At 38.2% G+C, this 25,972-nt stretch overlaps 1 protein-coding gene across 1 annotated transcript in view; it reads right to left on the reverse strand.

The window, feature by feature from the left end:
- Positions 1 to 25,972, reverse strand: part of LOC131686797 (uncharacterized) — a 352,205-nt gene that overhangs the window by 198,005 nt on the left and 128,228 nt on the right. Inside the window, exon 2 of the mRNA XM_058970793.1 lies at positions 497 to 779. Within this exon, the coding sequence (XP_058826776.1) occupies positions 497 to 512 (16 nt within the window). The 5' untranslated portion in view covers positions 513 to 779. The remainder of the gene's footprint in view (positions 1 to 496; positions 780 to 25,972) is intronic.

A 25,972-nucleotide genomic window follows, 5' to 3' on the forward strand; every position in this document is an offset into this window, starting at 1 on the left:
GTTGTTACCTCAGGGTCGGTTTGACAGTGCTTTCGAGATTCACTCGAGTATTCGATGTAATTGAATTGTATGTTTCATAATTTCAACAGAAAATTATTTGTCATTGCCTGCTTTGATTTGAAGAATTCAATGTGTCAAAACTAAGCTAATTTTAGGTTATATTTTGACAAGGTTTTCTAGTGTCCTTGAAAGAGATTTCCGCTCTTTTTCCGACGTAATCTGAAAATATTTCGAAGCAGTTTTACGATACTTGTCAAGTATTGTTTACGAAGGTGACGTTCAGTTGCTTTAAACTCGTTCCTTGATTACTCGACTGTCGTACAATCCGTTCAATTTGTCCCATCTGCTCATTTTACACGAGCTTATAACCCCGCAAAATTCAATCTTTCCCCTAAACACACCACGTTCCAGCATTTTCCCGTACCGTAACAAATCCCACCCAAAATCGCAATCGAAACTACCCGCCCAAAAGGTCCACCAGCCCCATTCGACTTACCTTGCTGATAGCTCATCGTATGTTTAATACGTCCCCTGTCAATGTCCTCTGTTTTAACTGGCTTGCCAGCTTGCCTCCACTCTCTGGGGCTGGTCGGTCCCACAACTTGACTCAGTTCGTGTCACAACTTATCCACTGCAGCAAGTTTCGATTTCTCGGCATCGGCATCGGGCTCATCATCAACAACTGCGTCAGCGTCGGTATCACCGGCATCATCACCAGCTCAATTCGAGAAAGGACAGCTGAAGCCGATCGATCGATCGATTCTACCAACAAACAACACCTGGGAAAAAACACAAACACAGAAATAAAACCGGTGAGTGAAAAACCATAATCGTTAAGTCGAGCATATTCAAAACATGATACAGATGCTGTGTCTGCGTACGAGACGATGTGCCTTTGTCAGCTTGGGTTGGGTGCTTGCAGGATTTCAGCTCTAGCTGGTGACAAACTAGAAAATTCGATTAAATTCAATTAAATCCACCTCTGTTTTCCCAGATCGATACATGATTGAAACATTCAAAGTAACGGAACCAGAATCGCGTGTTGAAATGCGATAAAATTAGAAAAGAGTTAAGACAGTCAACATGGTTACCATACGAATGGCACGGCATGCTTTGATCTAAACTACAAGAGTTTAATTTTTCTTTTCAACACAGTGAAAGCCCTTGCGATCAATTCATTACCCAACAGATTCGCAGTGATTTCACCGTCCGGCCAAACTATCAACCTAAACAACCGGATAACGGATACCTGGTCGAAAGTTGTCCTGCCGTTGCTTCTGCTCATCAACATCAAAGCCAAACCGCGGTGCAAACACTTTCTCTCTCTCACATAGGACTGCAGTCCGAAGCCTGAAGCCGGCTCCACTTCATGTTCCAATTTGGAAATCGGACAAAACAGCACCGTACGATAGGTCCGGACGATGTTCCGGGATTTACACGACCACGTTGGCCGGAGCCGGAGCCAGCTCCAATCAGCTGCTAGGGTAAATGTTTGTTCAGGATCCCGCAAAAGTGTCACCGAGTTCTGCTTTCTGTGAGATGTGCGCGCTGGGGACGATTTTCCATCGGCGATGAGGTGACTCGACGGGAGTGTCATTGTGCGTTAGTTTTGAGCATCCCACTTCCCGCCATACGTCTCCTTCTGCATGTGTTATGTAGTAGAAGCCTGCTGCGATGTTGATTATATCAAACAGGCAGTGATGTACCAATTCGGGTTTTTATAATTTTGGGGAAAAAACCCAAGGTTTTTTCCCGGTTAAAACGGTTTTTTCGCGGGAAGATTGGGTTTTTTGTAATTTTTGATATTTTGGTAATTGAACATTAATGTATTGTTATCCAAACATTTTTATTTTATTTATGAGCATTATTGTCATAAAGTTTTGCATGTATATGAATTCTGAATGGTTTTCCTCAATTGAATCATTGCTATAGCGGTGATCCAACATTTTTTACAAATATTGTGGTTAAATAAGTGATAAAACTTTTCAATGTTTGGGCTAAGTCGATTGCGTTTCTTACTGTGAATCCACCTAAACGAACTAAACATTTTTTCTACTGTTGCTGATGTAGTTGATGCCGAAAAAATTCGGATTGTGATTTGTGAGAGTTCTGATTACGGTTCATACTAATGACGAATGTCAAGGCCACTCACATTCTGCATATTACTCACTTTTCACCGAACTAAATAGGTATTTTCTAAATTTTGTGTGAATACCTACCTCATTTCGCTAAAAGTATAGCAACCCCTAAAATGAGTAACAAGCAGAATAAAAGTAGTTTGGGCATCACACGATTATTCTAATTTTCAGTTGTCAGAGTAGCAATGACTATTGTTCCCAGTATTATACGAAACCAGTTGGAATATGGAATGGACCGAAATTGAAGTCGCAGGAACAGAAAATGCTTCGTAAAACCCGTATTAAATATATTAGAATGTGAAAATTGACTTCAAGTTTCAAAATTGGACATGAGCTTTTCGATTATGTCCTACAGAATAAAAACCGTAAAAAAGTATATCCGGTTCTTACAAAGAACTTTTCTTTATCCAACTTTTAATCTTGAATGTAACGTACGGAATTTATTCTGAGCGAATTATACTGGACGTCATCCTTGCCGACTTTTTCGGGTGAGAATATTCTAAGCGATTGTCATGCTCAAGGATCTCTGTCCGATTTTTACGCTTGATGTTTATATTCGATTTTTACATGCTAAGATACCTGGAGTGGATTCTTCAAAGTATGTTTTATCCTTGCGACTTTTATTTTCGGTCTCTCAAATGTAAATGCAAGATTCTTTAACCCTCCGGAAGTCGCGCTTATAGCCCACTGAATGAGCAGCCGCTGGTGCCCTAAGACGATTTCGCTAGATTTTCAGAGCAGCGTGCACTCAGTGCACTAGCGCGACTGCCGAAAGGATAAAAAACATTAAATGAACATTATACATTCGATAAAACGAAAAAACCCATATTTCGTCCGGGTTAAAAGGATTTGGGAAAAAACCCGGTTAAAACCCAAAAATAAAAACCCGGGAAGATGGAATTTTTCCCATCGGTACATCACTGCAAACAGGACAACTGAGCATATTTGAATATTATAGTTCTAGAATATTATAGTTCTAGAGAAAATTTGGGGATTCTCTTTGGGGTCTTTCTCTTCTCTTCATTACTCGGTCGTTTCAGCATTTAGCAATCAACTCTTTGCATAATATTCTAGTAAAAAACACCGGCTTTCGACATGTACTGCGATATTAGTGCAAAGTGTTATAGTGACGCCGTAATAATCGAAAGAGAAAGTAAACAAAGAAAGGCTCTCAATGTTACTTACGTCCTATTCTAAATTTTCTCCAGAGTTATTATTCAACTGGTAATTTATTAAATCATTTTGGACCAAAAATACTTGTTTCTTGGTTGATATGGTATGTTAAGTGCACTTCTAAAAGCGAACTTATTAATACTCAATTAAATAATTTGACCAAAGTGGCACATACAAACTTTTGCACACAAGAGCACTTCAACAGACGGTGTTTAAAATGCGCGACGTATTGACTCCAACAAAAGACATGCATGAATAAATGTTTGACTACTTCACGTACTTCCTTTTAGTACGTCTTTTATGAAAAATTTAAAGCATATTTTTATAGGATTATAGGCTCAGTAGCTAGACAAGAAACTTAGGGGTTTCGCTCAAAATATAACTTCAAAGTCCCGTTGCCTCCAACTGCGACCAATTGAGTGAACCATAAACTAAATTTCGCCCCAGTACGAGGGAACAAAACCGCGAATGACTTTTCGCAGACTCATCTTAGGCCTACAGTGCGCGAAGTGGAACAAATGAGCATGGTGAAAATGGAACTTGTGCTTACAGAAGTGTCCCACACAAGGATGCAAAATGCCTACCTTTTCCGCGGCTGTAATTTTTCTGCCTACATTCTCCTTTCTCTTTCATCGCTACTGTCGTTCGCTATTGCAGGACGCCCAGCGCTGTACGGCAGTCTGTAAGCAAAGCAGTAACATGACAAAAAAGTACTGCCCCCAGTACAGCCACCAGACGCAAGCGGTACAGCATCTCTTTTCTTATTGTACACTTTTTACTATTTTTAATCTATTCAATATTTTCAATCATAAATGACAACAATGAATGCGGTTCGTTTATGCCACGACCGGCATTAACGCTTTCGTGTGCGGGCCTCTCCCTTTGACTATGCAGAGAAAAGTGTACAAAGCGAGAGAACAAACTTTACTACGCTACACTCTCACCGAGCAGTCGGAGTACAGCAGCAAAACAAAAATGTATTCTACTGCTGTACGGGAAAATGTACTCGGTTGGGCTACTGTTCTGGCAAGAGCTGTAGTGATGCGTCGCTGTAGCGGGCTGTACGGCTTGTGCAAATGTAAATATACCGAAAAAATGTAGTATACCGGTACCTTTGGCATCCCTGGTCCCACATACAACTACATCACACGAGACAAGTAGTACTGATAATGTTCAACTCCTTAGTCGAGGTAGTAAGGTTCATAGCGAAGAACCACTTGCATTCTTTATGAAAGTCCCCTTAAAAACAGTTTTCTTTTAGATTTGTTCCATTATATACATGTTCTAGTACATTATTTGAACCATTTTTTTACCTTTCTCATATAGAAAGGTTATGCAATCGGTCAGAATTTCGACTTATTAACCGAGACCCGCAGGTCCGAGTTTCTTATTCCATTCGATTCAGTTCGTCGAGATCGTAAAATTGTCTGTATGTGTGTATGTATGTATGTACAATGAACACATTATGTAATACACAATAACCGAAGTGAAAAATTGGTTTTGAAAAACTTTAAGTTTGGAATTGATTTAAAATTGAAACTAGTTTAAATCTTCTTAGGAAGTAGAAAATTTTCGTCGAGGTCCGGACCCTCCGGTCCCTCCTCCTGGTTCCGCCACTGGTTTGAAGTTATGTAAAAATCGCACTGAATATGTATTATACATTTTCACCATTATGTTGAGGCAGCCCTAAGTTCGCGCCGCTAAAACAACAAAAATGATCCATAAAAAAATGAAAAACGATCCATAAAAAAGTTGTCCATGTTCCATAAAACAAAACTGAAAATCCATAAAACAGTGTAAATGATCCTTAAAAAAGGGTGATTTGATCCATAGATTATGAAAATTGAACCATAAAATTGTCGCAAAAGAGCATTAAAATAGTAATAAAAGAGCAATTAAAATCAACCTATGCCCCATAAAAATATTGGATATATTCCATAAAATGTTACATTTTGCGCCATAAATTAACTGACATTGATCCATAGAATATTAACAATGTGCATTAAAACACGTCGATATGTTACATAATATCGACAAAAATGTTCCACGGTATTACAAAATGGAGCAATAAAATGTTAGAAAAAGTTCCATAAATTTGATGAAAATGTTTGCTAAATATTTTTTCGTGATCCATAGAAGATGTAAAAATGAACATTAGAAATGCTATGTATTGATTCATATATCGAACGTTAAATTATGGTTCATGGATATTTATAAAGCGATCCATAAAAAAAGAAAATGTAAAACGATCCATTATTATGTGCTTATACACCAGAAAAATTAAATTTGATGAATTCATGCGATTTTTTGCTATTCGAACTAATAATAAAGCATATTACATTTGGTTGAAATTCCAAACTAAAGCAGATAATGCATACATTATAGTTAGAAAACTTAAGCTTCCATGTCCCACTAGTCAGGTAACTGACCTTCGCTAACTTGAAAATTTTAAATATTTTATATGCAAAACTATATTTTCCCATTATGGTGATCATAACTAGCCATGGAATCGTAGTTTGGACAAATGAGAATGACACAATTCCTCCACTAGGCGGATAAAAACATGTTTTACATTTCTTTTTAAAAAAATGTATAGAATTCGCTCAAACATTCAGGACTTTTTCCGTTGTCAAGAGGAGGCTTTGGGGTTTAACTACACCTCCCCCTCTATCTCACCAAAAAAAAAATAATTGGATTGAAGGTAACAATTTATTGATGCTGACTGATATAATTCAATATTACAATGATAATTATCTAGTCAGTACATTGATAACGTGCTGTTTTAAACATCATGAGGACCATAGAAAAATTGTGGGATTCGGATCCTGATCTGTAACTAATCTATTGGCTGCGGGTGGGCGTAGCGTAGTTGGTAAATCGATTGCCTTGTACGCAGCGCACCTGGGTTTGAGTCCCAACCCCTGCACATAGGGTTAGAAATTTTGACAAGAGAATTTTCTAACCTGAAGAGGCGAAAGACCTTAAGGTTAAAACCTCTATAATCGAAAGAAAATTAAAAAAATAAATAAACGATCTATTGGTCTTGATATTATAGTTGTCTAATAACATCAATATCAAATACCTTCCTAAAAACATTCCAGAGTTCTGAAATCAATCATAATCCTCAGATTTTCTATCGCATTGAGTTCAGTTTTGAATGGATGTACTGTAATATGGATTAGGGTCTTTTTAACTGGAAGCGAAATTGGAATTGATTTAATGTCTATGGAACCTCTGCTCACCGAAAAGTTGCATAACTTTCAACATTTGCTGAAAATGTTTTTATTTTGGGAATGCGTCGAGTTGAGACAAAAACGTTATAGAATAAATAACGAGAATAACACTTTCCAAAAGTAGGGAAATTTATGAAAAATGGCGTTTTCCGTTCGACTCTAGCAGGTCCTGATTTTTATTAACATTTGATTTTTGTTGTATAACAAATTATATGAATAGGTAAAATAAATGTTCGAAAACAGGAATTTATGGTCAAGAATGTCTTAATGTCTTCGATGTATTGTACAAACGTTCACCAGCACATCATCTGACAAAATAATGTTGGCGTTATATCCTCCAAGAAGTATTATTGGAGAATTTACTCTTCAAACAAATTTAGTTCCAGACTTAATGCTTGCAGAAAAATTTTGAGGAGTGCTACTACAAACCTTTTTGTTGAATGTGTTCGGAGTATTAACATATTTTAGGCTATTTCTATTTAATTTTAAAATGAATTGTTATGATTTTACTGTTTATGATAAATCTCTTCTATTGTTTATAAACAATAAAACTTGCATTTTATCCAGAGCTTGAGTTTGAGAAGCTCACAATAGAAGTTATTTTAGAAAAAGCTAGATTAAGGTACACTTCGTAAATATTATTTTACAACTCGATATACTCCATAGATGTAGGTATGAATAAAAAGTTGTTTTAAATGAAAGTTTAAATAAATTCGCTAAAGACAGGTACTCTGTTACAATTTTTTGAACAACTGATTCTCCATAATTTTAAAACTTCAAATGTGGCGGTTTCGTAATTATGCCATTTGGACAGAGTTAGATTTTCACCAAATCCCCACCAAACCGAATTTCTGATTACGCCGCTGACTACAAGTTAGTAGGGACAAAGTCGTTCTACACTCGTTCGCAAGAAACTTCTTCAAATACTGCCTATCCATTATAATACATTGAAGACCCGATTTGATCAGCCCCCAATTTTGTCAGCCTCATATGAAAATATGTTTAATGGTCTCTAGCAAACGAACAAGGCTGAATTCAAGTAAATCCTTTCTTGAGCATGCTTTCCTTATCTTAAAGTTGCAAATATGCAAAAATAAAAAAAAATAAAATTTTTGCGCTAGAAGACTACATTAAATAATCAGAAATAGTTATTACACTACATCAAGGGAAGGGAAGAATATTTTAACAGCTTTTGTTTATTATGAAGAAAAAATGTCCCGATTTAGTAAATGTCTCCATTTTGTCAGCCTAAAATACACCATGGAACTGATTTAAACGGGTCTTTACAGTATTTATTATTCACATTAATAGGTACATCCCATTTTCTGAGAATATTTTCGTTCGATGCAATTCGAAATACACCAATTTTTAAGTTAACAGAACTTCTGCTCGGACGGGACATCACGGTTGATCAGTCGTTCGATTGAAACACAAAGTGTGTTTTAGTTTTAAGGGATTTGCGTCAAGCCGGCGTTAATCTATTCCGACAAAAAGTTAGTGTCGGTTTCTGATAAGGCGAAGCCGAAACGCAACTGTGTAAGAATTTTTAAGTAGTTTCCAAGGGGTTATTTTATCGACTACTTCCATTTGTGCAATAGTTTATGTTAAAAGGGCATCCTAAATTAATTTTTTTTTTTATTCATTTCGTTTATTTGATAGGCACAAATGCGTTAGCTTGGCGGTGCCAAATACTTATGTTTTTACATTTTGGATATCTTAAAACTAGGAGGTTACAATGTTGAAATATTTTTTTTACAAAGGAAAAAAAAAAGTTTACAGCTATCTTAAGACTAGAAATAAGATTCAATATACAAGAGAGGGCCAAAAGATTTTTTTATGAAAAAATTTAAAACAAGGGATTCACTTTGATATACAAGAGGGGGAGTAATAGTATTTTACGAAATATTTTACGGTTATCTTAAAACTAACAATATAGTTTAGTACACAAAAGGGGGAACAAATATTTATGAGAAACTTCACAGAAATCTTAAAACTAGGGATTCAATTCTATTTACAAGATGGAGGACAAGAGTTTCAATAAAGAGTAAAAATTATAGCTATCTTAAAACTAGGAATACAGAATACTAATTTGAATTTTTTAACTAAAACTTATGCTTGGTCAAGATATTCAGAGGGTGGCTTATTTCCGCATCAGTGTAGCAGCAGTTGTATCAAGGACAGGGGAGAGACAGGGAAAGAAGAGCAAAACTTGCAACTTTCGCTCGAACGGGGGGGGGGGGGGGAAGGGGGATCAGCGAAACAAATTTGCGCCTCAGTCTAGTAAGTCGTCGAGTACCGGATTGGCGGATGGTATTCTTCGGACACGCGGGGAATCCTTCAAAACTCATCGGAACTCGAGTCGCTCTCGCTTCAGTTTCCTTCTATGCAGGAGTAGTGGTAAGGGCGACGGCGGTTACATAGTGGCACTCTGGAGCTGATCGGTTCCACAAGGCAGGAGGAAACTCTAAAAACGAGAAATAAAAGAGAGGGGCTAAATTGGGATATTTATCGTTTTTATGAAGGTATAAATAAGGGACATATAGGGGAAATCACGAGTTGCCAGCATATCTCGGACTGGGACATTGGGTGGTCTACCTCGGGCCCGAAGGGATTCCTTTAACTGAGACCTGGCGTCACAATACCCGGCGCATACCCAGACAACGTGTTCGATGTCGTGATAGCCCTCGTCACAAGCGCACAGACTACTCTCCGCAAGCCCAATACGCCGCAAATGCGCATCCATGGTGTAGTGATTGGACATAAGTCGGGACATTACGCGAATAAAATCCCGACCCACATCCATCCCCCCGAACCAAGGCTTCGTTGATACCTTTGGGATAATCGAATGTAGCCATCGTCCAAGTTCCCCGTTGCTCCACGAGGTTTGCCAACTGTTGAGCGTCCTCTGACGACAAATACTAAAAAATTCGTTGAAGCAGATTGGTCTTTCGTATATGTCACCATTTAATGCGCCCGCCTTTGCTAATGAGTCGGCCTTTTCATTGCCCGGGATAGAACAATGAGAGGGAACCCAAACAAAGGTAATCTGATAAGATTTTTCAGATAACGTACACAAGGACTCCTGTATCATCCCCAGAAAATACGGGAGTTGCTTTTTTGGCTTCACCGCACGAAGAGCCTCGATAGAGCTGAGGCTGTCCGAAACGATAAAGTAGTGATCTGTGGGCAGAGTGTCGATGATCCCAAGGGTGTACTGAATTGCAGCTAACTCTGCGACGTAAACTGAAGCGGGATCATTGAGCTTGAATGAAGCGGTGATAGTATTGTTGAAGATACCGAAGCCAGTGGACCCATCGAGATTTGATCCGTCAGTGTAAAACATTTTGTCGCAGTCGACTTCTCGGAATTTATTATAAAATATATTGGGGATCACCTGCGGGCGTATATGGTCCGGGATTCCACGAATCTCTTCCTTCATGGATGTGTCGAAGAATACAGTAGAATCAGAAGTATCTAGGAAACGGACACGGTTGGGATTGTACGAAGAAGGATTGATGCTCTGTGCCATGTAGTCGAAGTACAAGGACATAAAACGGGTTTGAGAATTAAGCTCGACGAGCCTCTCGAAGTTTTGAATTACCAACGGGTTCAGAATGTCGCATCGGATGAGCAATCGATATGAGAGTTCCCAAAATCGATTTTTTAGCGGAAGAACGCCCGCCAGCACTTCGAGACTCATCGTATGGGTCGAGTGCATGCAACCCAAGGCAATGCGCAAGCAACGATACTGGATTCTCTCCAGTTTGATGAAGTGTATGTTCGCAGCGGAGCGGAAACAGAAACACCCGTACTCCATCACCGACAATATCGTTGTTTGGTATAACCTGATCAGGTCTCCTGGGTGAGCACCCCACCATGTTCCAGTTATTGTTCGGAGAAAATTGATCCTTTGTTGGCATTTCTGTTTCAGATACCTAATGTGACATCCCCAGGTACCTTTAGAGTCGAACCAGACCCCGAGATATTTAAATGTGAAAACCTGGTTGATCGTTGCACCCATTAATAGAAGCTGGAGTTGCGCCGGCTCACGCTTTCTAGAAAAAACAACCAACTCAGTTTTCTCCGTGGAGAACTCAATACCCAGCTGAAGAGCCCAAGCAGACAAATTGTCCAAGGTATTTTGTAATGGTCCTTGCAAGTCGGCAGCTTTGGGCCCTGTAACAGAGACCACCCCGTCGTCTGCAAGTTGCCTTAGCGTGCATGAATTGGCAAGACAATCGTCAATGTCATTCACGTAGAAATTGTAGAGCAGGGGACTTAGACATGAGCCCTGGGGAAGACCCATGTAGCTAAATCGCGATGTTGTTAAATCGCCATGCGAAAAGTGCATGTGCTTTTCAGACAACAGGTTTAGCAAAAAGTTATTTAAAATTGGCGAAAGACCATGCTGGTGCAGCTTCTCTGACAGAATGTTGATAGAAACTGAGTCAAAAGCCCCCTTAATATCCAAGAAGACTGATGCCATCTGCTCTTTGTTAGCATAGGCCATTTGGATTTCTGTAGAAAGCAACGCAAGGCAATCGTTCGTCCCTTTGCCTTTGCGGAAGCCAAATTGTGTATCTGACAGTAAGCCATTTGCTTCAACCCAATTGTCGAGGCGAAACAAGATCATTTTCTCGAATAACTTCCGAATACAGGACAGCATTGCAATCGGCCGATACGAGTTGTGGTCGGAGGCTGGTTTTCCTGGTTTTTGGATGGCGATGACCTTCACTTGCCTCCATTCATAAGGTACAATGTTACCCTCAAGAAACTTGTTAAATAAATTCAACAAGCGCCTTTTTGCAGTGTCAGGCAGATTCTTCAGCAAGTTGAATTTAATTCTGTCTAACCCTGGGGCGTTATTGTTGCACGATAAGAGAGCAAGTGAGAACTCCACCATCGAAAACGATGTTTCGTTCGCGGTATCGTGAGGAGACGCGGCGCGGCACGTTTTCTGTACCGGGACAGAGTCCGGACAGATCTTCTTGGCGAAAGCGAATATCCAACGGTTTGAATATTCTACGTTCTCGTTGGTACTATTACGGTTACGCATACGTCGAGCCGTACCCCAAAGAGTGCTCATCGCTGTTTCTCTCGTTAACCCGTCGACGAACCGGCGCCAATAACTGCGTTTTTTGGCTTTCATTAGACTCTTCATTCGCCTTTCTAACGACGCGTACTGTTGATAGCTAGCGGGTAACCCGTCTTCCCGGAAGGCCTTATATGCAGTGGACTTTTCCGCGTACAGCTCTGAGCACTCTTTATCCCACCACAGGGTGGGAGACCGTCCATGGGTATTCGCGCTGGGTACTGGTTTAGTCTGAGCTTGATTCGCACTGTCGAGAATCAAGCCAGCCAAAAACCTGTACTCTTCCTCCGGAGGAAGTTCTTGAGTGGATTCGATTTTAACGGATATCGCGGTCGCGTAACTCTTCCAATCAATGTTCCGTGTGAGGTCATATGAGACATTGATTGTTTCCGATGGTCTTGAACCGTTAGCAATTGAAATCACGATAGGCAAATGATCGCTACCGTGGGGATCAGGGATCACCTTCCACATGCAATCTAACTGTAGCGATGTCGAGCAAAGCGACAAATCCAACGCGCTTGCGCGTGCTGGTGGTGTAGGAATCCGCGTCATTTCTCCCGTGTTTAAGATGGTCATGTTGAAATTATCGCAAAGATCTTGGATTAATGTTGATCTATTATCATCATGAAGACAGCCCCATACCGTACCGTGCGAGTTAAAGTCTCCCAGAACTAGCCGCGGTGCCGGTAAGGATTCCGTGATATTACAAAGCGTTCGGTGCCCTACCGAGGCTCTAGGAGGAATGTAGATGGAAGCAATGCAAAGGTCTTTACCTTTGATTAAAACTTGACAAGCGACAATTTCAATGCCTGGTGTCGAAGGGAGGTTAATTCGGTTGAAAGAATAGCACTTTTTGATCCCCAAAAGTACTCCTCCATAGGGGTTTTCTCGATCCAGCCGAATTATATTAAAGTCGTGGAAGTTGAGATTTATATCGGAAGTTAACCAAGTTTCACATAATGCGAAAGCATCACATTTTAAACTATTTAGTAAAAATTTAAAGGAATCGATTTTCGGGAGGATACTTCTGCTGTTCCACTGTAGAACAGTGATCGAATCGGTGACCTCGTTCGATGACTTAGCCATCGAAGGATACGATCGCTGCAAGGAGGGGCCATTTAGTAGTCAACTGCTTCAAAAATGTTTGCACTATAGGGAGAAAACGTATCAGAAGGCTTTTAAGAGGATCAGTAACATTGAAAGCTGTGAAAATTAAGTCCACTATGTCAGAAAATTTCATTAGTCCGCTACTGGACTGAGTATCTGTTTGAAAAAAGGGGACACTTGGGGTTTTGGATGTCCCTGAAAGTGGTGGGTACTCCTTGTTAGAATTAATATTTCCAAGTCCTGGAGCAAATTGCTTCGGCTTTTGTGCATCACTTCCGTTGGATTTATTGATTGCGGTTGGCGCACTCTGAGTGGACGACACCTTGGCACCCTTACGAGGCAACGTAGGGGAGGCTAGATTTCTCCTCTTCCTGGATTCCCCTGGGTTAACCAAAGATGTTCCCTCTCGTGGGTCGTCAGATTCTTGCTCAACGTTAGCCAAACCAGCATAGGGATTTTCGGACAGGACAGATGGCGAAGCATTCTTTAGCATTTCTGCATAAGAACGCCTTGAGCGTTCCTTAAGGGAGCGCTTAATTTTATCCCCGCGCTGCTTGTACGCAGGACATGATTTAAGAGCATGTGAAGGGCCCCCGCAGCAAATACACTTTTCAGTTTCTTTGTCGCAAGAGTCATCCTCATGCTCTCCTTCGCATTTGCCGCATCGTTTCTTATTTCCACAATATGTGGCTGTGTGGCCCAACTGCTTGCAATTGCTGCAGTTCATGACCCGCGGTACGAACAGGCGAACTGGTAGGCGAACCTTGTCAAGGAGGATGTAGTTGGGAAGAGAGGACCCGGCGAATGTCACCCGAATCGAGCCTGATAGAGAGTACCTCCCTCGGTGTTTGCGGTATACAATTGTTTGCATTCTAAGATCTTAATCTGTTCAAGAGAGGGGTCCTTAAAGCAGCCAACCCCGTGCTCCAACAGTTCTTCGCATTTCAGGCCCGGTTCGGACACTACCCCATCGATTTCACAGGCCACACAAGGCACGTATGCTTTAAATTCCCGCGTAAAGCGCTCACAGCAAGCAATCGCGTTTGCCTGGCCGAGATCACTCACTAGAACACGTATCTTGTTTGCCCGAACACGTGTTATCTGAGTTACGGCCGGGTAATTAGCAGTCAGATCTCGAGAAAGTTTTAATATATTAACCGGTTTCTCTCCGGTCCGAAAATATACCACCCATGGCCCAGAGGAACCTTCTGGGTACTGCTTTATACGGGGAGCAATGCGAGTATTAGGGGGATCAGGGACTTCCATGATTACATCAGATGGTATTTCGCCCTCGGCCATTTAAGCACGAGGGCAGAGCGTTATATAAACGGGAATGTGTCTTATTATTTGATTACAAGGTAGAGTAAAAGTAGGGAAAAGGAAAGAAAGGAAACGAGGAAAAAAAATAAAGCAAAACTTATCTGTAAACAACGTCGATTGTTCCGCACCAGCGAAAACAATGTACTAGATTTACTGCCGGCACCAGCAGAATGGCAGCTAACGAACGAACAAAGGATGACCTTGAATCACTGAATTTACACACCGAACACCACTGTGAAATATAACGATCCGTTCCGTTCAAAGGTTGGGAGACGTATGATCCTAAATTAATTGATATACTTAAAAGATTATATCTTGCAGATAGAGAACATTCATAAATTTCCAGCGTTTTCCTACATAATATTACAACTCTTAACTTCTTAAACAGCTTTGCCTAATAATATTGTGAAAACTATAAAGTATTTGAAAATTTATGATAGAACTCACAGAAGGTTATCGTAAAGTTTCGTAAAAAAGAAAATTCCGAATGATGATGATTTTCCTCCTTCAGAGGTAACGAGATATCAAAAGCTAAAATTTCAGTGCTTAGTTCTCAGCCGCGTTGGATTTTAAGTAAACGCTATTGAGAGTATGAACTTAAAATCCATTCAAATTTTTTTTTTTCGATATTTGTTAAATGCATTTTGATTTAAAATGATACTTATATTATATTCTACAATAAAATTACAGTTTTGTATGTCAATTAGTATGAAATTTAAAAACATGTATAAACTTATTGTCAGAAGAACTTTTTTGCTGATAATTTCGCCATCATGAAACCACTTTCAAAATGTTTCCTTTCTCTTTAGATTTTTGTTGACAAAATATAAAAATTAGAAAAAATGGTTTTTTTGCAATTTGAATTTTTATCGTAAATTTTTGTTTTTGTGAAAAATGACAACATTTTTTTCAGTGTATATTTTTTCGTGCAGAAGTATCCATTACCTGTATTTCGTTCTCAGATAGTTTTACTGTATAAAATAGTGCAATCGAACTTTTTGAAATTATTGCACGTAGAAACGTCTATGCCCCTTTGAAAAATGACAAATGAATTCGTGCATTGCATGCTCGATTTTGTTATATTTACGAATTTATATTATCAGTGAAGTGGTGAAAACCTACCGTTACATTGGCGTGAAGGAAGGTAGTTTGATGGTGACACGATATGATAACCTACCACCCACACGTTGGAGGATTGCCCGAATCATCGGAACACACATAAGCCCGGATGGTTTGATACGAGTGGTTTCTCAACGGACGGCGAACGGTAAAGTGAAACGACCGGTAGATAAAATCTGCATCTTAACGCATGCAACTTCGTCTGACGAAGGAGACAAAGGGAGAGCCGACTGATTTGTGGTCAGCTGAAACTCCAGCAAAGCTTCTGCTGCTACCGGCTTGGCAACTTCACTACCCAGCAAATCAAGCCACGTCGAGTATTAAACCTCAATTTACTTGTATGTGGTTTAGGTTATCTTACTTAAATGGTAGAAAATATAAAAATGGGCTGTCCATCGAAAGAAATCAGTTTACTTCCATCGTCAAAGAGATGGATCCTCGAAAGAAAACTGTTCGAGATTAGCGGTTCGGTGCATGTAATTAGTGACCATTCATAAATTACGTAACACAAAAATTGTCTAAAATGGACCCCCTTCCCCCTATGTAACAAAGAGTCACAAATTTCTCTACTCCCCTCCCCTATTACGTAACAAATTCTTTAAAGCAATTTTTTTTCTGCTGTAAAACATGTTACGTAGCGTTCTAGCTTACTCCCGCTCCCCCATATGTCACAATTTGTCATATCCCCTCATCTCTAAAAACGTTACGTAATTTATGAATGGTTCCTTAGCGGGAACCAACCAGGAATGAGCTTCAGTCAGATAATTTAAAATCGTTCAGAAACAAAAATAATAGTTGGGGAAGGAAAAGATTTTCAAATTCAATTCTTAGTTGATAGCGCTGATAAGAGCTAATTTGTATTCCAAAGGAAATGTTCTCTGGGTAATATATTTCCCAATGTTGAAATGTAGTCTCCGACCATCCAATAAGGCTGACTAGTAGAAACCAACTAAATCACAATTGCTTCTGTTCAAGATTTGCGGCTCGGTGCATGAAATAAGCGATAACCAATCATGGACTTGCTTCGATCGGGTTATTTAAAATCCGGTTTTTCGTTATTTATGCTACTTTGTACGATTAATAAATGAAAATAATTGCCTCTGCTAGTAGTAGATAACAACTGATTTATCCACCATCCGTGAACAAATATTTCCTTCTCAGTATTATTATTTCAAAAGATTGTTCACAACAGTTTTTCATAATTAATACATGTAATATATACTCCAAAACTTCATTCAACATCGCTGAACATATTTTCGGCAAAATGGCTAATTAAATCCATGCAGCACAACAAAAGATATAAACGATCCAAACCTTACACGAGTTTTGAAAAGGGGTCTTTATACTGAAGGGTAAGTCGTTAGTCAGGTAAAAAAAATCAGTTTTTTCAATCGGCCGAAAACTTTTTTTGGAATTCTAGTCACCGCAACGTCGTTTTTAGAAAACATTATTTCGAGAATATTGTGTTTAAAGTTTTATGTAGAAGCCACACCCCTGCAAGAGAGTAATATTTTGTTCACACTACAGAGTTAAAACATACATCAATAATTGGAAACAAGAAAAACGGATTCGCTATTCGTATATTTGAGAAAGGAAGCAGTTATAACGCATAATTAATAATTTTGATCAATTTCATTTTTCTTTCTTCAATATAAATAGATTTTCAATTTATTTATTCTACTCACTTCTAATTTTACTGTCAATCTTTTCCATACTACTGGTGGCCGCTGCAAACTTTCAGCTCCTAGCCTACTTTTTTCTCGTGTATTTGTACTCCACGTCGAACCAGGCACCCCGTTTATTCCCTAGTGAAGTAACACTGCTATTATCATTTTACTGATCACCTCGTGAGCCTGCTGCCAAGCTGCATTCCGAACCTCCCCAGATGTTTGATAAGTTCATTCTTCTACATTTTAAAATCCGTCGCAGCTTCTTACCAAGTACTAGAAAATTTATTCAGTATGCCACATCCCGTGGACTGCCATACCTAACCTCCTAGGGGAACTGTTCCTCCACACTCCTCTCCATCCATCCATTTCGGGACAAACGCTGTTTCATGTGCTTAAAATGTAGAGAATATATAATTCTATATTTTTATTTTTGTCAAAGATCATCTTCACTAAGGTTTCTTACAGAAAGTTGGGCGACTTCACTAGTAACAATTGTGGGTTTATAATAGTTTTACAGCCTCTCATAAAACATAGATTGCATTTGTAGCGTGCTATAAAACTTGCTGCCGATATACCACAATTCACGTTGCAGTGGTTCGCTAACCTCATCCAACCAATGCAAAAGAAAACAGCTCGTTTCATTGGTTCGACAGCGAGGCAAAAAATGTTTCCAATTTGCATACATTTTTTTATCAATGGCGTTTGATCTGTAATCATCGTTATCGCGATATTAGAACTTCATGTATCCAATAGTCACTACGATTTTTTTCAGTGATTTTTCTGTACCAACTGAGAACCTTTTGCAAACTCGTAATATATCTCAATCTAAGCATGCTTTTTGCTGTGTATGGCAGAAAAATTTAATCTTTATGATGGATCTGTGTTATTCATGGAACTATTGATGAGCACAGTTATCAACGGGTCTATAAAGAGCCACACGATTTCATGAAAACAGCTGTTTGGCGGGTACACAGTTTTAACAGCGGTGGCTTTGATTAGTAACTAGTAACGGCTTGAACGGAATATTGCATTAAGTGCATGAACGCTAGTAATTTTCTGATTAGAGAAATTGCTTCAGTCATATGTTGCTCGGTGTTCCGATTCTACAAATGGACGCTGGATCAGTTACGAAGCCTTCTATACCTTTCATTGCTAGGTGAGTAAAACTTGTTTCAACCACCCGCTTCAAACGTGCAAACATGTCCTAATTTGACACGAATATCCACTAATCAATAATTTTACAGCCTGTATCGCAGTCTGCAGAATGTATCAACCCGAACGAACGGAATATTCAACGAGCAAACAATCCGCGTCTAATACGACAAAATCCACCGCCCGGCCGGCAGACTGATCCCGATTCTGATTATGCATGCATTTTCAAACTGCAGGTACCTAGGTACTGTTACTGAACAAACGTCACATCGACGCACTGCCGGAACAGCTGGGAAGGGCCCCAGTCACACGACACGATTGGTGTTTTGCAAATCTGCTACGATGCAATAATATGGCTGTGAATATTACAATCCTCGGGCAACTAGATGCAAAGCGAAGTAAACGCATATTTTCGATGCCGTCGCAGGGCTGGCTGCGCTGCTGTCGAAAGCAGGTTGTTGATGTGCTGGAAGGTGTGTATTGTGTTGCTATGAAAACAGTTGTGCAATACGTTTTTGCTTCACCGTGCGAGTGAAATCTGTCAGCTCGGTCAATATTTGTGGAATATTGTATTGGCTGATGGGCTCGTCGGGTGACTTTCAGTTAGGTTTTCAACGGATCGACACCGTTGGGCTTCTCCTGGTGCGAAGAAAGCAAGAGTAAACCTGGTGAAAGACGGAATTATCCTGTGATGCGATGGACTAATGTACAATGGTCACAAAGCCGTATTTGGACAATAATGTTTACGCCTAAATAGTTTTAAATCTGCTTATTTTATGAGAAAGTTTCTTTATATTATTTGGTCGTCTTTCAATATAGGATCATAGACACTCATCCTCGGCTACTCATTGCAACAAAAACGCCTTTACTTAAAAAATGAGTGGAATTTTGATAGTTTGATTGCCTAATCGTAGTGGGCTATCTTCATTCGACATCGGTATTTTGGGACATAGTGCGTCTTACATTGGCCTGCTAAGCCTGCAAACCAAATGTCTCGATTTCATTAGTTCTCATCAGCTTAAAATAAGCTTCTTTTCTTGCGGAACATCACGCTTGACTAGGAGTTTGCACAAGATCAATTATCAAGTATCATTTGGATTGTAACATTACAGTAAGACATTCGATTCCTTCCCGGAAGGAAAAAAATCGACCCGTATGTAGTGTATTGCTTTGATTTGTATACAATTTAGACATGATGATAATACGCTGATATAATAAATGTTATATACTGGATATGCTTACAGTTTGTCGGCCGTTAGTATGTATTTGAGTTCATCAAATAGGACCTCTTTTTCATCTCTGAACCCATCGAAGTCAACTATGCCGATCCCTTGTTGGCTTCTGATGGCCCAAATCTAGCCAGATTCACCGGAACACCTGTATCCGTTGGGAAACTGCTGTTGCTTTGTAGAGAACGAGCGCCTTCTTTTCGCACGCACATGCAGAAGAAACACAAAATGGTGGACTGTTCCCCTAGACAAAAAATTAACACAACACAACCAAGCGAGATTCACAGCAGAACTCTGGATCCATTTTCTGTGTTGGTGAATATAAAGGAGTTCCATTTGTTTTTTTAACCGATTCCGACTTAATCTGTTTCAGAATCGAACGTTCAAAATTCCAGATAAAATTGAACGTGAAATAACCCGGTGTCATTTTTCATGATAACATTCTTCATAAAAAGAAACATTTTTATGAAAACATATTCCGACTAGTTCTTCGAAATCGTAAGATAAATAAGTTATTTTTACCTCATTTCATAGCTCTTCGGCGTTAATTGCCGCTTTGCTAGGCTGCTGTAGTTGAAAACGCATTTTTATCAATAAATATATTGTAATAATATGGTTTACTTACTTTTATTGTGTTTTTGAAAGCTTTGTGGTGCCACTCTACTTGGTGGCATTTATACAAATACGATGTACGCTCCTTCCGACTCATTTTTTCCCTTGAATATGGTTGATGAAGCGATTTGTCTCACAAACATTTTTTTAGCATTATGCAATATTAATTCCCAAAAGGGAATTAATATTGCATTAAGGGCATAAAACTTAAGTAAGTCGGGTGAACTGTTTGGATTTCTTTTGTGCGATAAAAAGTGTACCTGTTTTCGTGTGATTAGACACAAATCGTGAGTGTGTGCATAAAAGTATGGGTGTGATGACTCCAACGCCTCACACCTAGAAAAAATAATGTAATTTTACGTCTCCTGACCCTGACATATACGAGCATCAAAAATAACTTAGTTTTCCGTTTGATTTTAATTTTACATGACGTTTAATTTCGTAAATCATGTAATTTTACTCCACATACAGCGTTTGTTCTGGATAGTAGGAAGTGTAATTTTATGTCATTGCGCATGTAAAGTATATGTTTCATGTAAAATTAAATGAAACACGGTAATGTTCCGTCCTTTCGTAAATTGCGGTTTGTTGATTTGTGTCATGTTTACAATTACGTCAACTATGAAATGGGTGGCAGCACTGCCGAATCTCTCGGAAGTGATTTTGCGTTCCTCCCATAGTTTACAAAATTTTGCAGTGAAATATAGTATATTTAATAGGAAATCGAAGTTAATCGCTCGGTAGGTCGTTTCTCCTGTTGTGTTATGTGTTGGTAGGCAAAAATATCGTTGGAATAGTGTAATTTGACGTAGTGATTTTATCGTCACATCACAATTATTTTACTATGTATGTGCGCGACTCGAGCGAGCTACCAAAAAAATGTTCCCACTTAGCATCGACAGCGCCATCTGAACTTGACTAGTTGATGCAACGATTTCACTGATTCCCAGTTAAATTCATTCCAGAACCGGTTCGGATATCTGAATGGAGTCAGTACCCGGTCAAAAAAATGCGGACGAAGATCGTCAGGCCATTTGAATGGTTTGACGTTTGAATCAACTCGCCTGTGCTAATTGCCCCTAGGAACAAATGCTATTTGCGAATGCGATTTAAAGGTAATTTCAATACTAAGACGACAAATTTTCTGGCGGCTGCAATGGACTTGGTTGTTTTTGCATTTTTCAAACATGGCGGTTAGTGTTATCCACATTATTCATATTATTTATCTTATTAATTCAATAATTTTTTTATTGTTTTAATCATGTTGTTTGTTTCATTTGTTTAATCATTTTATTAAATTGTAAGTTTTTCCCAGTTCATATATTGTTCAGTTTCTTCATTTTATTAATTCGGTTTAGTCAGTTCTTTTAGTTATTGGATGACAGTTAGCTTGAAACAATTTAGTTTACTCTCTTAATTTCATAACTTTTTTAATATTGTCTGATTTTCATTTGAGCTAATTTGATTTGTTTTATTAATTTGATTTATATGAATCATTCTATCCATTTTATGAATAACTTTTTTTTGCTTCATAATTGTTTTGATTTTTGGTTTGTTTTGTTATTGTTTTTTAATTTATTCTGTTTATTATACGTGTTATACGTGCAAGACTCGAGGCTGTGCTTGTCTCACATATAGTTGCTTGCCAGCTTTGCGTGCGTTTGGCAATTTAATGAATAATACAACAGTTATATGTATGAGAGGTGTCTCATCCCACTGATGGGTGAATTAAATCGGTTTTATGTATACATGTGTGTATATATGTGTATGTGTTTATGTGTGTATATGTACATATAAATGTTCAAAAAATGGTTGCATTATACACGGGATTGTTTTGTAGTGTACACATATAATCTATTAATGTGAAAAACTGATACTTCTGGATAGAAGTCAGATCTTCCTCCAATTACAGCTCCTTGGAGATCTCCAATGGAACAACTTACACAAGTCCAACAGGCAGTGACACCAGACTAGGAGAAACGGAAGCGCTGAAGAAAACACGGAGTCTATCGGTTCTTTTTTATTATTTCCCCTTTTCTTTCTTAAATAAGCAGGAATTCAAGAAATGTGGATGAGAGTCAAAGGGGACATAAATGGGAGATAGAAATGAAGGTAGAAAACTGCAAAAACTGGTAAGTTATCTAGTACACATGTGTTATGTTATATAAACAAATTGAACCAATATACTAAATACGCGTCGATTTCCTGCTTAAATGGAATCGAAAGTCTTACTGTAATGTTACAATCCAATTGATACAAACATTACAGTAAGGCGGGGCTAGTTGATGGAACGATGACCTCGGAACATGTCTGGCACTGTACACGAAATGGGTCACCGGAAAGTCAATTGAGCTAACACCTTCTTAAATCCGTGAACCAAGTTATTTGCATGAATGTTTAAATACATGCACACATCTTTTTTCTGTAAATCACTACCAGCTAGTGGGAGATAGGAAGGTTAACACACACACACACAATTACGTCAACTATAAAATTCAGATTTTTTGGTGTGCTTCCTTAGATTTTGATCCGTCTGCGAAAAAGTGGGTATCGTCCATATACTTTCGGTTAACTAGAGCTAGGTACTCCGTTTTTACCTCCTTCGCTGCCGCTCCTGCCTTGAGTTTTTGTGTTCAGCTTGTATCGATAGTCGGCTTATCGTCTGACCATCCCCGTGGTCGAATCCTGTGCATCCTGGCGATGAGGGGTAATTGGTTTGCAGTGAAGCTTCTGTACGTTTCTTTGGCCATGTCGGCCATAAGGCAGTCATCGTCACCGGCTTTTTCGTTCGAGAAAACTACTCTTCGTAATCTAGTCCACCGGAATGGTAGAAATCCTGCTTTGACGTATGTTGCATCCGCTGATGTACTAGGGAGAAGGTTTGAGACTAGTCTAATCGCTCCGTGATACGGCAGTATCTTCTCCACATCTGTTTGATACCTTCCTTTAAGTTCGATTCCGTAAAATAACCGACTGTCAATAATGGCTTTTGACACGCTTATCATTGTTCGCCGTTCGCACTTTGGGTGCCGTGAGCTAACCGTTCGTCTGTTAGAAGTGTGGTGTACGCGTAAGTTTTCTTCGATGGTTATCCCAAGTACTTTTGATTCTTTGCGGAAAGGGATTACAGTTTCATTCAGTTTCACTGGTCTGTCTGTCGCTCTATGATGGGTTTTGACAGCAGTGTCCTATAGCACATTTGTATGCAGCAATGCTAAATCCAACTGATTCAGCTCATAGGACAACTGCATTGATTTTTTTCCTAATGAGTATTTTAGACTTACCACTGACCACTATAATTATGTCGTCGGCGTATGCAAAAAAAAAACTCCCTTTGGGAGTATTTCAAACAGTGAATCCATTCATTGTTGTCTGTATGGCAGAATAACAGTTTTTGCCATATCGTTTTATTACATAGCGTCGAAACAAGCTGTGAATTCATGGTTTGGGTAATATAATGTCAATATACTAGCACACGAAGCTGTCATCTCAGCGTATTCAGATTTGACAAAGTTACACTGCCTAAGATCGCAAATCAGGCCTATAAAGATCCCATAAAAAACGGGATGCGATCATGGGCAGTACAGAAATCCGAGACAAGCGTTTTGAAGGGAGAAATTTTTCTCTACAATTCTTTTTTTTTTTTTTTATTCATTTCGTTTATTTGATATACTCTACAATTCTTTTGACCGTGAGCGAAAACTGTCAAAATTGTAAATTGCAATAGCATTGAATTTTTTTTACAAGAAAATTGAGTGAACGAACGTTTTCCAAGGATAAAGTTTTCCATTTTTAGCACGTGGTAAAACAAGATATGGCTCGTAATTATTTATTTATCTATTTTAACCTTTAGCTTTACCCAATGTCTACCTTAACTAATCCCAAGGGTGAGTATTCATCGAGTATTCGTTTTTTATGAGAATTTGACTTTATTAGTATAGAGCATAGCAAATTACTACAAGCGTGAGCTTTAATTTTGAATCCTTTAAAATATGTATTCTGAAACAATCTACTAGTCTTTCATTTTCGCTTATATGCTGTTTTTTCACAGTCTATTCTACATTGTCCAATAAATTCGAATAGCAATGAATGATTAAGCACTTGAAAAGTTTGGATTTCTGAATAAAATTGATCAATAGACGAATTTCGCGCCAACTCGAACAAATGTTGGCAGCACCCTCTCCGATTTTAATGAAACTTTCTGTACATAAAGACTTTGTCACAAAAAGCCAAAAATGATCTAGACTGTCTTTTGAAAAGGGCCAAACTTTTTTTACCAATTTTTTTTCAAATGGCTCTAGTCTAAAAATGACAAGTCCAACAAAAAAATATTGTAGGAGTAATTTTCACAAAATTAGTCAAATTTTCGAATAAAAATATTGAAAAAATTCTTCATTGACTCCTACAGTGAAGAAATCGATTTTAAAAATTTAAAGTCGATTTACAAAAAAACCATTTTTGATTTGGATGAAATTTTGTTTCAAGATAGGTAATTGTTTCCTACCTACCGTCAAAAATTCAAGTTGGCCACTTTTAATAAAAAAAGCTATTTGAAAAATACTTTTTCTTGTCCAAACTGAATTTTTTCTTCAGTGTATTTTTATCGAAAACTAAACCAATGAAAATCATAATCATCTTAGAATTCATTTTCCCAACTGCTAGTTACCTGATACATGCAAAAAGTATCAGTAACGAATTTGATATATATTTGTAACAAACTTGAATGAAGACTGAAAGACTGGACGACTGCAGTTCATTTGTTCATCTCAAAAATGATAAATTTTATGAAACAATTGATAAACTTTTCCAAAATTTATTGTATGTCTGATGGAGTAGCAGCACAATACAAAAATAAGAAAAACTTCGCAAGGTTGTTGTAGATTCCAGTCAAAGTACGAATTAAGTGCAGAATGGCATTTTTGTAACATCCCATGGAAAAGGACCCTGTGATGCTATTGAAGGCACTCTCAAGCGAATGGCTCTCCGAAAGTTATCTAACTGGGCAATTAAACAAACTGATGAAAATATCAAAAATTAATTTTCTGCTAAATATTCATTGAAGAGTATTACAAAGTTTTAGAAGCACTCTAAGAACTGTATAATAACGCCAAAACAATATCTGTTACGTAGAAATTCCACAGTTTTGTGCCTATTCCTGGTGGCAAAGTAGAAGCGAAAAGATATTCTAAGTCAGAAGATGAACCAAAAATATTTTCCTTGCATAGAAATAATAGAAAATAGCATGCATGAAGATAGTTTGAGACAAATGTAAAATATAAAAATAAATAAATATTTATGTAAAATTCAATACATAATGTTGTGGTGGTTATTTCTTTCTCTGATTCTTCCTCAGCACTAAATAAGAAAATAAAAAAAGTAATAATGGAATATATGTTTAACGACATAAACTCTTTTAAATGGGATTCTTAATGGAGGAGTTACATACCTTTTGAAATAAAAATGTCAAGAAAGTTTAAATATACGTAAAGGCATAAAGCAATGATTTCATTAAATAAAACTTATAGTATTTTGGTATAACATTTTTCAGTGAAATAAACAAGCATAGGTTTATAAATATATATATTGATATTTGGCGGAGTTATGGCTTTTTCCACGAAACCCTTTTTTTAAGAGGTTTGCGGTGATCACGATTGAAGAACTATAGATCTTCTTAAATCCCAAAACTCAAAAAATTTCATAAGTATATGAGTATTCCTCGTACCTTAACGATTAATTAAATAATAGTTTTTTCCTGCATTCGAGAACGTTTTTAGTAAAAACTTGCTGTTTTAAGCTCTAAAAATTGTATTAAAAAATTCTTATCCATGAAACAAAAATTTAGGCAAAAAAAGCAATAGTTAGAGTACGAGAAAAATTTATTACGATCAACTGAAAAAAAAATAAGAAAATCGATTGAGTAGATTTTCGGCAATCGTGATCACGGAAAAACCATTTTTAGTAAAACGAAATTTACGAGATAAACGAGTTTAAAATTCCAAATTACGACTGCTCTTGGTAGACGAAGCGCACTTGGAAGCGCTGTAACTTTCGATCTATTTCTCGGATCTGATTAAAAATTTGGGAAAACATTCCCAAGGAGTTGAACTTTCAGATAAAGTAATAAAAA

This window comes from Topomyia yanbarensis, chromosome 3 (assembly GCF_030247195.1).
Source record: "Topomyia yanbarensis strain Yona2022 chromosome 3, ASM3024719v1, whole genome shotgun sequence".
NCBI lineage: Eukaryota > Metazoa > Arthropoda > Insecta > Diptera > Culicidae > Topomyia > Topomyia yanbarensis.